We start from the raw sequence: 14,673 nt of genomic DNA, 5'->3' as shown, positions 1-14,673 counted from the left end.
CTCAATATGACCCCTCACTGTAACCTTTCAGGCAGCTTCGTTTCTTCCAGATAGAGCTTTAATAGTGCGGTCTGCACAAGCGTAACAAACAGATAAAGCACAGCTTATATGCATCTCAATTTATTTAAAGCCGGATCTCACACGCAGATGCCGCTACGCACTTTCATAAACATATAGACGGGCTGGTCAAACAACTGGTCAATCCTATTTTACTTCTTGGGCTATTCCAAGTGCATAGAGGTGTTCCCGAACAGTTAAATAATGGTAATAAAATACGCATAAAAATAAAAGACCCCTTTTCTTGTCCTCTAGTACGCATAATCGCGTACCGACACGCTGATTTTCCGATACAGCACTGACTATATCAATTTTAGAGTAGCTGGTAGAGTGTATTCGGGTAAGATGGTCATTGGTAGATAATTTCGTCTCCGTTGGTTGGCTGTGGTGCAGACGAATTAGTTCCCGGAGCAGGAACGCAGTCGGTTCCAGGACTGTACAGGGCAGTGGCTTTGTTACCTGCACAATAATGAGATGGTTTCTTTCAGGTACAGCCGAATTAAAAGAACGCGAAACCAAACACTGTATGCGGTACAGGTTCAGTATTGATGTCACGAGTTAGTTGTTACTGTGCCATTAGGAAAACAGACATTCTCCTCCAGTTACAAAGCTGTTCCGCAGAATCAACAAGATTACTGATTCTCCTCCATGAATAACTTTTTTTTTCCCCTTTGCATGTCTTCTGGCGCTGCAGGTAAAAGACTAAAATATTATACGACTCAGGAAAATGAGAGACATGCTGGAAAAGAAATAAGTCATTTTGTGCATACATGAATATGACCTTAGGTAAATTTTAGGATTTATAATCTGCGCGTGTTTGATTACGTATTCGAGCAATAGACACTGCTACCGAAAGAGACAAAGGCACACTCTGCTAATACCGAGCGCTCAATTTGATTTTGAGTAATCGAATGCCGACAAAAAGAATACTTTAGTGCACATTGTTGCAAACGTAATGTAATATTGCCTTCGAAGTATCTTAATTGGTAAACCTGCGCTTTGGGCAATTCCATGTACTTGATTGAATATACTTTTTACCGTGTCTCGGACAGCCTTTCTGTTCCTTACCGTTATTGTAGTACTCGTAAACCGATACTGGTGCAGGCCGCAAGCCGTTCACTGTATAAATTTCGGTCATACGGACGGTGAAGCAAGTCTGCGTCATGGACACCTGAAAAACAAAATCATGAGCGGAAGGAAGAGTAGCATGACAAGAGTGGCACGCAGAGCTGTAAGACAATATATCTCAAAGACATTTTTTTCGAGACAGGTGCAGAGCTTTAGCGTACCGTCCGCAATCGTCCTGCGCGCGCTGCGACAAGACGCTACTCGTTCGGCGTCCGGAGGAGCAAAAATATGTTTTAGTATGGCGGGGTACCGTCCATAATTTTCTTTCACATTCGACGCATGAGTCACCAAGTGGTCGGCTGAGTTTTACGATGCAGACAGCCCAAATGTAATATCAACTGACAAGACGCATTACACGAGATGTGTGAAACGATGCAGCAGTAAAACATGGACAAAGGGGGCTAAAAGAAGGAACACAACGGGACGTCAGCAACTCCCATTCTGTTCTGTTCTGTGTGCCCCCGGCGATTCCGCCACTTTACTCTCACTTGGGCGCAGCTCTTGAACTTTTGACCTACATGTTGAACTCCATTATCATCTCTGTTCGTCTCTGGACATCATCCCTTTGTGTTTTCATCATCTCATCATCGGCTTGAACTTTCTGTATTAAGTGTACTGGGGTAGCCAGTTTGACTTCGTCGAAACTAACATCCCCATTTTTTTCTTTGTTCACATCACATCACATCACATCACCCATTCTGTTCATTGTTTTAACCCTTTTGTCCGTGTTTTGCTGCTGTATCGTACCACACCATGATCTATCACCACCTACCCTTACTCATAGCATAGACGGCTGCTGATGGCGCTGTAGTATAATTTCTCCAGCGGAGTAACTCTGTTGGAACTCCACTGAATCCCTCGTTTAATACAGTCTGTTCACCATCTACTTACATCCGATTTATTTCCTCTCTTTTCCATCTTTTCTTCTTTAACTCCCTCATTCATTTTCCCATTCCAGCTTTAACTCATCGCGTCTTCAGCCCTCGTCATCTCTAAGTGAAATAAGTGTTAAAGAGACACTGAAGTGCAACAATTTCACATTGAGGGATCAAAGTTGGCGTTACCTCTACACCAACACAAAAGGAACGGAATTCATCCGATGCGTAGTTCGTGATTTATGATCGATAGAAAAAAACGCAGTTTGCGCCTCTTTCTTTCCATCTCAAGAAGGGCGACAATGCGGAGAGGGCTCTCATGGGTCTCTTCAAACAATTTGTCCAATCATGGCAGGAGATCGTCTGGGGAGACCAATCCGAGGCTTCTCCACACTCTTTCGCGCTTCTTGCGAAGGAGAGAAAGGGGGAACAGCGAAAGTCGTGGTTAATTTTGATCATAAAATCACGAACGACGGAACCGATGACCCCCGTTCCTTTAAGTTGATGTCAAGGTAACGTCATCTTTCATTGCGCGTGGAGATATTTTTGCTCTTTCGCGCCCCTTTACGTGCTCTGCAATAGCCACATGCATTTTGGTGGAACCACCATTTTAGTTTGTTTTCGTTTTCCTTGCTTTCTTTTTCTTTCCATTCCCTTCGCTGGTGATATTGTGCTCATCGCGAGGGCACGTGACCATTATGCGTGGTTGTAAGAGTAAACTTAGACTATCTCACCTGTTGAATGAAGAGGAGGACCCTATTGCCATCGATCCTGAAGCGCTGTATCACTCCATTAGCTTGAAGCTGTGTGATGAACGTGAATGCATTGAATGAAACTGACCACGCCGTACAAATGAGACCCGTGTATTCTAGAAATCCCGAAATGCCATGCGGACTCCACCCTCCGATTCGAGGAGTCGCGACTGTCGTCGCGGAGTCGCATGACCAACTTACCATGCATCTACTGGGATGCTTTCATTAGAACAAACTAGGTGTGTTCGACCCTGGAGATTTTCAGTTTTCTGGCGCTCACTGTCTTTCACGTGATCGTTTCGCGGACAAGACGTGAGAAATGAGATAATAGGAAGTGGCTTGCCGTTGTTGGCCGCACTCAAGTGGGCATCGTCACGACTAGAGCCCCCCCCCCCAAAAAAAAAAAAAAAAGAGAAAAAGAAAGAAGAGTGGGAGAGGAGAGTTGACGATTTCAAAGTGAGGCATAGAGGCAGTGAAACAGAACTTCACCACGTAACATGCTGAAGGCCAATCATTGCACAGAATGATACCGTTGCTGCTGCTTATTTGTGTAAATTGCGAGGCGTACACCTTTTTGTGGCAATTAATGTAATTGTGTAAGTGTCACAAAAAGGCGTACGACAACCATTTTCAAGAAATCTGAGGAAACAACGCTGGTCGGCAAGGAGCCTGTTATGTGACGAAATCCTGGTTCAAGAGCGTACCGGGAAAGTCATGCATCCCATGGTTCCTCTCCGAATATATTAATAACAAGCAAGCAAGTAAGCTACGACACACGAAGTTTGCCTATCACTGTCAACGTTTCCGTTTCCATCATTCAGTTACCTTCTTCACGCGCCTTCATAACCCAACATTTTTTTACAAGTAATAATAAACAACTTCTTGGACGATACCGTCATTGAACACTTCAACTGTGGTAAAACGTTTTTACAAACAAAACACAAGTGGCAGGGTGCAGCGACGCTTCGAAGGCGGTGACATTTTGACAACAATAGGAACGGATTCTGGAAAGCACCTGTCCCCGCACGAGCAATTCGTTCAGTGTCAACACAGTCAACAAGTTTAGGAGACGACAGACTCACTTCCGAACGGCAACTGAAAGTGGCATGCCATCGAAACAAGGAACCTTTCAAGAGCCGACAACCAAGATGGCTTTCTCGCAAGAAGAAATTAACCTGCGTCTCTCAGAAAGCCTTCTACAACAACGGAAGATGAACTTACATCCCGAAGTGACGTCTCATCCGCAGCGTAACCCGACAACAGAGTAATGTCCACGATCGCTGCACTCTGCAGGAAGCCCAAAGTGTACCTGTAAAAAGAAACCTCTTATTGGACGTTGATTGCTTCTAAGACTGAGACAAAACTATGGTATAAGACGAAGGACGAACTACCGAGCCTTATATAACGAAGTTACGACTTCTACGGCTCGCAGGTCACTCAACAATCACGGGACATCACACGAAGCTGACTGGGATAACTTTTAATTTGGGTGTTGGCTTACTGTTGCTTTCTCAGTTCTATTATCAATAACAGTGAGCTTGTACATTTTGAACGCATCATATTGGCATGGAGTACTGGCGTTGTGCTTGGGACTATAGTGTTCACCAGTAGTGGACTGTCCCAGATGCCGTCACTGTGACTTGGCAAAAAATGGGAGACATCCTTCTTCATTGCCCGCACTACCAAGCTCGAGGACAACACTTACAGTGTCTCTAAATCAGCTACACTTTCGCCCCCACTCACTATGAGGAAATTACTTGGTTTATAGTCAAATCTACTGCATTCACCGTCTTCTCGCTTCACCCTCAGGGACCCCAAGAGCTTAGTGCACTTTAAGGTGTCCTCTCTTTCCGCTGTGTTCTCGCTTTGCTCCCGGGGATACGCAGAACCTAATGCACTTCGAGGGCCCTCTCTTTCCGCCGTATTCTCTCTCTGCCTTTGGGGATCCCTACAGCCTAGTGCACTTCAAGGTGTTCTCTTTATCCGCCGTGTTCTCGCTCTGCCCTTGAGGATCCCTGGAGTCCATAGTGCCGCTTAGAGGGGCACTCTCTTGCCGCCGTATTCTCGCTCTGCCCTTGAGTACCCCCAGAGAATAGCGCACCTAAGGGGTCCTCGCTTTCCGCCGTATTCTCGCTCTGGAACAAGGGATCAATAGAGCCTAGGCACCTAAGGGGGCATCTCCTTCTGCCGTATTTTCGCTCTGCATGTGGAGATCCCTAGAGACTAGTGCTTTTCACGGGGACCTCTCTTTCCGCCGTATCCTCGCTGTGCCCTTGGGCATCGTTAGAGCCTAGTGCACCGCCTAGCCTAGCCTAGTGTGTGACCGTGTGTGTGATATGATAGTTGAGGTTTTTTTTTTTTTCATCTTCTTTTTCTATTCCTTTTCTTCTTTCTCTTTTCATTTTCTTCTTTCTGGAATAGCAAGCCAACCTCTGTCTGGCTTACCTTTCCTTTATTTCTTAATAAACATCCCCCCCCCCCAGTGCACTTCAAGGGGTCCTCCTTTTCTGCCGTAATTTCCCTCTGTAATCGGGGGGGGGGGGGTCTAGAGCCAAGTGCACTTCAAGGGGTCCTCTTCTGCCATATTCCCGCTCTGGATTTGGGGATCCCTAGAGCCTAGTGCACTTCAAGGCACAGTGTAAGATAAGGAGAGGTGATGGCACCCACGACAGCGGAGCGTCCAGATAATGGGAGCGTTAAGGATGCGCTCCCCTTTTGGCGCACTCAAACCGGGGGTATGACACACCAGGAGCGGCCACTAAACAGCGAAAAGCAACTTTGGACCGCAACACTGCTGGCTCGCTGATGCCGCTTCTTGTTGTCTGCTCACGCAGTGCACAGACGGAGGACACGTTGGCTTAGTTAGACTTGGCTTAGAGACGACTACGGTTGTGAAGACGCAACAGCAAACGAAATGGAAAAGATGGGAATTTCTAAGTGTCGTCATAGGGGCTGCTTACTGTGGAGACGGCTGCATGGCGTGAAGATGTGTACATTAAAGGGCATCGCATTTCTCGCGAATAACCGCCGGTATCCGTGTGGAAGTTGTCCACCAATAAAAAAGCATAAAACCAGCTAGAAAACTATTTACTGACATCGGGGCATTGGGTTACATATAGTAAAGTCCGTATTTTGCTTCCGAGCCTACACTTCGAAGGTCGCCCCGCCGGCGCTCACCCTACGCTCAACAGCAAGTAGGTCACGGAAGATCTCAAACAACCGGGCGCTTGCCGTCTGCTTCCATGCACCGAAATGAAACGGGAACTCGAAAAGCGGCACGGAGTCTTACACTCACGGGTGCGCGAGGGGCGCTGGTGTCGCGTTAAGTGAGTGAAAACAGTCGCGCTCAGGGGCGCCTACTGAACGCACCCAATGTTCGCTTTCAAGGCCCCTCGCCTGATCGCCATCTCACGGTGCGCAAGATATAGCTACCGAAGACCCTCGCTGCAACGCCGGGAGAGGCGAAGGTCACTTTTGGCTGTCCTATTAGTCCTACTGCGCGCCGAGAGATGGCGATCAGATTAGGGGCCTCAGGAGACGAATACTACCCAAGCAGCAAAATGCACTGAAAGTCGAGTGCAATAGGAGTGGACGGGTAGGTGAAAGGCCTTGAACAGATTCGTGAAACCAAAGAACATTGATAAGACACATACCGTCCACCCCTATTGCACTCGACTTTCAGTACATTGTGCTGCTTGGGTATCTAGACGCGGCCTTCGCAAGGTGAGACGAGAGAGTGTCATCTCTTCTTACCTATATCACCGTGCACCAACTGGTCCTTTCTGCGGTATTCTCGCTCTGCCCTTGGGCATCGCTAGAGCCCAGTGCACTGCAAAGGGTCTACCCTTTCTGCCGTATTCTCGCTCTGCCCTTGGGGACCCGTAGTTACTAGTGCATTTCAAGGGGTCCTGTCTTTCCGCCGCGTTCTCGCTCTGCCCTTGGGCATCGCTAGAGCCTAGTGCTTTCCCCTTTCTTTTTCTTTCTGCCAATAAATCCCCCCCCCTAGTGCACTGCAAGGGGTCCACCTTTTCTGCGGTATTCTCGCTCTGGAATTAGGGGCCCTAGGGCCTAGTACACTTCAAAGGCTCCTTTTCTGCCGTAGTCTTGATTTGCCCTTGGGAATCCCTAGAGACTAGTGCACTTCGAGTGGTCCTGTCTGAGACTTCGTCCTTCGTTGTGAGGCTCATCATTATATTTCCACCAAATTACGAGCAATGGGGTAAAGTATCGCCTATGAAGGTGAAGCACTCCAGCCATCATCAAAGTTTTTGTCCCTAGTTCTAAAAGGTCTACCTCTTCTAAAAGGTCTACCTCTAAAAGGTGGTCACCTCTTAGAACTGAACTTCACCACACAACACGCTGAAAGCAAACCATTGCACGGAACGATCCCATTAACACTCCTGGTTTGTAGAAAGCGCAGGGTGTATGCGTTTTCGTGACGATCAATATAAGTGCGTAAGTGTCACAAATAGATGCACGCTTGCCGTTTTCAGCAAGTCATGGGAGAGAATGGTGTCATTCGGGGCTAGCTAGGAGCCTGCTACGTGGTGAAGTTCTGTCCTAAGTGGGTACAGTAATGCGTGCAAGGCTCAACGTATTCAGCGCAGCGTACAGCTGAGTGGTTTCTATAATGTGCAGGTAGAGTACTTGCGCGATGCGTGAGGGTCAATGAAAAAGTCTACGGCAATTTTATTAGCGCGGACTTAATTTAATGGCTCCAAAGCAGCCGATTCGCCGAAAATATGGCTCATTCGTGGAGACGGCCCTGATCGCGGTGGTGATTAATGACAGATCATTTTAAGTTGATTCTAAAACTGCACTTACGAACACTTCGCACGGATCGTTAATTCTTTGAAACTTGTAGATTTATGTAGCGACCCGGCGCGCAAACGAGATTGAGAATTTGCATTTAGATTTAAAACCTAAAGATTACGCGAGGGGAAATTTTGCATTCACGAATTAATCATATGTGTACTTCTGGTGTTGCTATAAGGAGTATTAAGAATATTAATTGCAATTATCAGAATCAAACCGAGAAGGTAAAGGATCATAGTCACTTTTCTAACATATACCGAAGGACCTCAGAGAAGCATATTGGATAAACAACGAGCATTCTGAGACGCACTCAGAGCATCAAGCAGGCGTCATGCAATATGGTAAACGTTTCCAAATCGTACGGGAGGCGGTGCCCATTTTGTTCCCATTATTCACGTGCATAATGGCTACAAAATAAACTCCACCTAGCGTTTTTAACAAATCATGGACTATTTTTAAGAGTGTTGTATTAGCATTTAAATAAAAATATCGTAGAAATACTGTGAGTACGCCTTAAAAGTAATAGACTGGAAAAGTCTCTGCGATTTCTCTTTCACCATAGTTCTAATAACAGTATGACAAAAGAAAATAAGATGACCACAGGAACAAATGAATATTTGCAAGCTGGGGAAACAGCCCGTCCGGTCACTCGACAACTTGATGATGCGTTTAAAAAGCCGTAGCCTTAAAACCGTAGAAACCTTCAACTTCAATGTAACTAAGGATAAAGGAGTGACAGCACTGAAAGTTTCACAAATCTCTTTGAAGACCGAGCTTCGAAACAAAGCACAAGAAACTTACCGTATACATACGCTGAGGTCTACAGACAAGCAATCTGGAGTTGACATGGCCGTAGCATTTATTTGAAGGCCACGAGTCGCTGGGGAGTTGAACACGTTGTAGAACAACTGCGCCTAAATGAAAAAAGAAAAGATGACATTACTTTGTAAATTTTTTCGGCTACGGTTGTACTTGAAAGATTCGCGTCTTAAGCTTGGACAGCGCTATTGCGTTTCAATGCGTCCGTGAACGCTGCGTCCGTCCAGGAACCGACGCAAGCTCTTCGAAAGCGACGGACGCATAGGTACGCCGAGTTCAATTTTTGGACGCAGCGACGCAAGAAATGCCTGTTGTTGCCGCGGTAACTGTGCCGCCGCGCGCTCTTATCAAACTTCACTTCATGTAGGGTGCGTTTGCTTATTCAACTCTGGCAACTCCGAGTTACTCTCAGCCGGCGAAAAATAGCCAGAGTAACCACATTAGCGGAAATGACGTCATAACTCTGCGGCGAAAATTAGCCAGAGTAGCCAGGGAGTGACAACTCTACTCTACTCCGCTCTGAAGAAGGGTAGCCGTCGTTCTGACGTCACACACAAGCTAGCAGACGACGATGCGTCGTCTGCTACCAACCGTCCAGTTGACAGACAATATGGGTGGTGTTCATTCATTTTCGAAATGTAGGACTGGTTAAAAACTGTCGAGCATTTTCAAAATCTGCTGGAGTGCACGCATCTCCGTTAAGTTGTTAAACAGAGTGTCTGCCAGCACTTCCACATCGTCTCGCCCGTCAGGCCAGTCCACCATTTTGAGCGCAGAGTAACTCTAGCCGTTCGAAAATTACGGTCAAAGGTGGCTACTCTGGAGTCACGTGATGATAAAGGCTCTGACGTCGTTACCCAACTCCTGGCTACACGGATTGAATAAGAAAACGCACCCGTAGTCGGCTGTAAGCAGTTTCTCGTAAAGTATCGTTGGAAAAGCTGAAAAGAATTTGAAAGCCATGCGTCCGTCACACAGAAACACTGACGGACGGACGTGTAGTGCGGACCAGGCTTTACTAATTACAACTCCTTTGTCTCGAAGAGGGAGCCAGTGAGGACAGAGACGGTAGTGGACTGGTTCGAAGAACTCGAGCCCGTGAGGTCACTTCAGTAACTTCCGGTTCCTGCTCTAGCAATCAATCACCTTACAGAACAGTTCTCAATCACCTTTATCTCGGTAGCGCACCCTTGTGGCTTCCGCCAAGATGACGTCACCGCGCCCATGATGACGGGTTTGGGACATTTTCGGGACATGACGGGATGACGGGGCATTTTCGGGTCAATCCCCATTTCTCCCTATTGTTCCCTCACGAGACAGTTTCGAACCAATTCGGTGGTGGTGGTGGTGGCGGTGGTGGTGATAGGGCTTGCCGTTGTCGGCCTCACGTATTCGGGTTGAACCCATTCTCTGTCTAGTTTCCAATAGCGCATCACGTTGTATCACGGATCGAGTGCACTATTGAATTAGCGATCTGTATGCATTTTTCGTGTAAATATTATTTGACTGTAACAATAAGCTATGCGAAGCACATTTGATGTTACACATGTGGTGTCTGTAACTATGATTCGTGAGGAATGTATATGTTTGAGACCAATACATGCACCTATAACTGCAGGCCGTTTGCTGGACAGAAAGCGAAGGGTATAACCCTATAATTCCCGAATGCATCAATATCACCGATTTCACGCAGAATTACGCATTTAAAAATAGCACCCGATCATCATCACCCCCCCCCCCCCCCACGAGCAGGACAGACCCGTAACCCGCATTTAACCCGTAACGAACAGACGCTCGATATACTTCGTAAACTCGCGTTCATAGCTAGAAAGATAGAACATCTGTGTATCACGGTACTGGATTAGTATAACTGCAGAGCACATAATCCAGGAGAGATCAATTGCGAGACGTCCGAGTGTTTGCCATTTCCAGCCACGTACAAGTGTTACAGAGGATAGACCTAATTCTTTTATCCAATCAGACCAGTGGCTGGGGCACCCTAATTGGCTTGATCGCGGCAACGTGAGCTCGCCCGCTGCGGCAGTCGACGCGTCTGTATTGACACACGGGAAAGTTTTTGCCATACCTTCGCCGTGGCCACGTACTGGGCATGACTTGCAATGTCACTCTGAGGAGGCCAAAGTGCATTAAAGCATGGCAAGAGTCAATTTCTTAAGGGGATCGTGTGAAACGAGTTTCCTTCTCGTTTTTGTTCCGGCATGTTTCTACACTCTTAGAAATGAGGGGGGGGGGGGTGATGGCAGGATAGGCTCGCCGTTGTTGGCCACACAGAAGTGGGCGTCGTCACGACTATAGCCAAAAAAAGAAAAGGAAAACGCATAGCAAAACAAAACACGAAGGAAGGGCGGACGGATGGAGGATAGAGGAGGTTGAAGGATGGGGATGCGGTGAGGTGCACGAGTTCATCGGGCAGAGTACAGTATTAGATGCGTCGATCAGCAAGGCCTGTCTTCAGCAGGAAGAGAATGAGGTTTCTTGCTTTGGCGGAACGTTCGGCAGAAGAACCAGCGGGGTAGAGGATGTCTGCTAGCGAGCCCGAGGTGGAGCGAGGGAGATGTGTTTCGCGCGCAGAATGGTATGCTCGGCAGTCTCGCAGGATGTGTTCGATTGTTTCGGGTTGTTGACAGTGGCCACAGCAGGCGTCACCCCTAGAGCCTATCTTGAACAGCTGAGAATTGGTGAACGCGCACCCAGTGCGGAGCCTATGGAGCATGGTCTGGATGCTTCGAGGAAGATTTTTCGTGGGAAGAGGAGGGCGATTATGATGCATGATGTCCCGTATTCCAGGGTGGCGCTGTTCAACAAGGAGCTGAACAGACATCTGCCTGTCGGCGTCGTCCGGAGTTGGCAAAACATTGCTGCAGCCCAGGTGTGCCGAGGACGCCAGCTGGTCCGCCCTTTCGTTGCCGCCGACACCGACGTGGGACGGTATCCATTGGAAGGCGATATCGCCTCCAGCTTGTTTATGTTGGGCGCACGATCTTCTGATGCTTCGCGCTAAGATGTTGTCACACATGGGGTTTATCACGTCCCATAGAGCGCTTCTCGAGTCTCTGAGTAGGACTGCTCTGGCAAATCCTCGTACCTGGACCGCAGCAGCTGCATGCAGGAGAGCCAGGAGCTCAGCAGTCGTGGAGGATATCGGGTAACGCGATGATCTCCCTTGCCAGGACACGTTCACTGACGGGATGTGGAAGGCACACGTGGCACTTTTGGTACGATCGTCAATAGAGCCATCAGTGAATACCAGAGTATGTGAGTGGTAGACGTCAGTTATGAGGTTCTCAGCCGCCGTTCTAGCGACCAGGGGGCTACATTCCCACTTTTTATGAAGGCCCGGAACGTCGAGCGTTACACCCGGTACAAACTCTCGCCATGGCACTGAAGGTAACCCAGCAGGATGTTGAGGCGATCGCTCACTGTGGGCCAGGGCGCTAGTAGCGTATACGCTGGCCAAGCGGCCGAGAGACGTGTGTGACCTTTTTACGAGGGCAGAAAAAAGAGAGTGCTTGCTTCTGGACGTGGCCAAGTTGTCTAAGTGTCGGAGCCCCCTAAGCTCGGAGTGGATACTGACAGGCTTTTCCTTGGCTTCCAGGTAGGTCTGGGTAATTCCAGAAAAGCTGGGTATTCCAAGCGTCGTTCTTATCCCTGCCCGATGGAGCCGCTCAAGAGCCTGCCATTGTGAAGGTCCCAGATCCACGTACGGCGACACGTACAGGATACGCGAGAGAATGAGGGCTTTGTGTAGCGTGAGCAGCGAACTTGAACTGCAGCCCCATGATTTGCCACTGATCCTTCGGAGTAAATTAAGAGTCTTCTTCTTGGTCGTCTTGTCTTCTTAGAAATGAACTTCACCACATAGCACGCTCCTAGCCAACCATCACCCCGAATGACAACGTTCTCGCCTCCGATTTGTTGAAAAACGGAGGAGGAGCCTATTTTGTGCCATTATGCACGGCACAAAATAGGCTCCTCCTCCCGTTTTCAACAAATCTAGGGCGAGAACGTTGTCATTCGGGGTGATGATTGGCTAGGAGAGTGCTATGTGGTGAAGTTCACTTTTAAGAGTGTAGTCGTACAAGCGAAGTTTTGCGTTCGACAAGTTAGCGGTATCAGCGGCATGGCCGAGAGGGTTAAGGCGTCCCGGTCGTTAGTGGTAGCCATGGTCGTGCTGAAGACTGGGTCGTGCGGTGGGTTCGCATGCTACCCACCGGCTGTCCTGTCTGAGGTTTTCTTTGGTTTTTCCGAAGACTTTCCAGCCGAAGGTCGGCACAGTTCCCCCTGAAGTCAGCCCAGGACGCATACTAATCCCCCTGTCCCTCACTTCTTCCTGCTGTCCTCTCTCCATCTGTCCACGTCTGTGCGCCGCTCAGAGCCACAGTTGCTTCGCGGCGCTAACGCGGAATACAAAAAAAAATAAGCTAACGGTTTTCTCACGAGAGAATTTGAACGAGGTATGCGAACTGATACCCCTGGCGCCACTCCACGGTGAGCGGTAGTAGAAGTGCCGCGGGCAGAAACTTGACCCTAAGCAGCATTACGTCACCCACGACGTCCTCGCGCACCGAATGAAACCCCAATGACTGGCCGGCCTACCCTCCCTTGTGTGAGCCGTGTGCAAACTCAACGTAACACACGTCAAGTTAGAGGAGGAACTCGAGAGGAAGGAGGAACGAGGAGAAGAGGTTCGGAGGTTGATTTCAATCGCGCGTGGCTAAAAGACGGCGCACTTTAATAGGGAAAGATTGCTGGTGTGCGTGTTTTTCGACAGGAAGAGCTGTTTTCACCAAACATCCTATGGGGTGGGAAACATTTTATGGGAAATTTCGCTGTGCCTTTAGGAGCTAAAAGTACGGTTCTGAAGCCTCAACATCAGGCTTCGAATCGGCCCGTGAGAGCCCGGGCGTGTGACTGTGGAGTATATTTCGGTGTCGGTACCGTGTAATAGTGAGTTTTAGTGCCTTAGCGGACGTAAGGAATAGCGTGGTGCTTCTGCGCACTGCTCGAGAAGCTCTCTTTATGTTTTGCGCGTGCGCAGGACCACCAACGCTATCTTTTATGTACGCAAAGGCGATAGCGTACGGTGCTCTAGAACTCTCTATTAACACTTCAGATATCGGTTGGAACTAGTACACGTACATGGTAGGACAGGGGTCCTCCCACTTGGTTCTTCGTGGAGATCGCATCGCATAGATACAGTGCCAGTACAGCCCCATGTCGATGCAGCTCGACAGGAACTCCAGTATCGACAGTTGACTTGATGTACGGGCGCGTCTACAAGCTCCACCAAGTAATCGATGCGCGCAGGAAACTCTTAGCCACGTAATTTCGCATCTCTTGTACACCTATGGGCTTACTATGGGCTCTTTACGTAGTGAGCATCGTGGGAGATAAAAGAAGCTGACGAAGTGGTCTCAAGAGGCCTCAGAGTTCTCTTGTATCGCGGAGCTGGGGTTCGAGCTCGTGTAAATGATTATGGCAAACTGTGTATACCAATCTTTGTTATAGGGCCATCGTGAGTAACCTGTATATAGTCGCAGACAACGATACATCAGCAGGATGAAATGAGAGGCAAAAGTGATCAATACAGTGTGCGCCCCAAAATATGATCCTATTAAACTGCGACTGCATTATCCCGAAGAACTTTTCAAAGCACAAAGACAGCACGAACCGTGGTGCGATTTAATGCCGAATCTTTTTCGAGTTATCGCCGAGTTCACCACCACGAGCGGATTCTCTCACAGTACGCTCAGAATGTGAACTTAGCTAATTGTGAACAAAAAGTTACGCCGTGGTCTCGTTACTAATTTAATTACACGCAAGTATATAGCAAACTTACATATGCGGCACGCAAACGCGCATACAGACGGACAGCGACATGTTTAGAATGCACTTAAAGGCGCACACGCGTAGGCACGGGCTCCGCGGAAAATCTTTGTGAGTCGCCCGCTGAACAAAGTTACGATGATAAAGCACAATTTAGGCTTTGCTTCCCAGTGCGTGTTATCATTTACGCGTCGAATGCGACCGAGGAAGCTACCTCAATTTCCAGCGTGGACATCTAGCCTCTTTCCATATGCAAACGAGCGGTCGTTGTTCGAAAGGCATTGTATGCAAATGGCTAACGAGCTGATGCTCCGCTGTAAGGTGCAAGTCGAATGTAAGGCTGGTGATGTGCGAGACCAGTCTAGTTAGCTTACTGATGG

General features: G+C 48.2%; 1 protein-coding gene across 1 annotated transcript in view; it reads right to left on the bottom strand.

The window, feature by feature from the left end:
• Nucleotides 1-110: 110 nt before the first annotated feature.
• Nucleotides 111-14,673, bottom strand: part of LOC135389747 (ovostatin-like) — a 58,333-nt gene continuing 43,770 nt past the window's right edge. Inside the window, exons 28-32 of the mRNA XM_064619779.1 lie at nucleotides 8,429-8,541; nucleotides 4,034-4,121; nucleotides 2,795-2,863; nucleotides 1,126-1,228; nucleotides 111-516 (exon numbers count right to left, since the gene is read on the bottom strand). Coding sequence (XP_064475849.1) covers nucleotides 407-516; nucleotides 1,126-1,228; nucleotides 2,795-2,863; nucleotides 4,034-4,121; nucleotides 8,429-8,541 — 483 coding nt within the window. The 3' untranslated portion in view covers nucleotides 111-406. The remainder of the gene's footprint in view (nucleotides 517-1,125; nucleotides 1,229-2,794; nucleotides 2,864-4,033; nucleotides 4,122-8,428; nucleotides 8,542-14,673) is intronic.

This window comes from Ornithodoros turicata, chromosome 3 (genome assembly GCF_037126465.1).
Source record: "Ornithodoros turicata isolate Travis chromosome 3, ASM3712646v1, whole genome shotgun sequence".
NCBI lineage: Eukaryota > Metazoa > Arthropoda > Arachnida > Ixodida > Argasidae > Ornithodoros > Ornithodoros turicata.
This window is presented reverse-complemented; position numbering and strand designations above follow the sequence as displayed.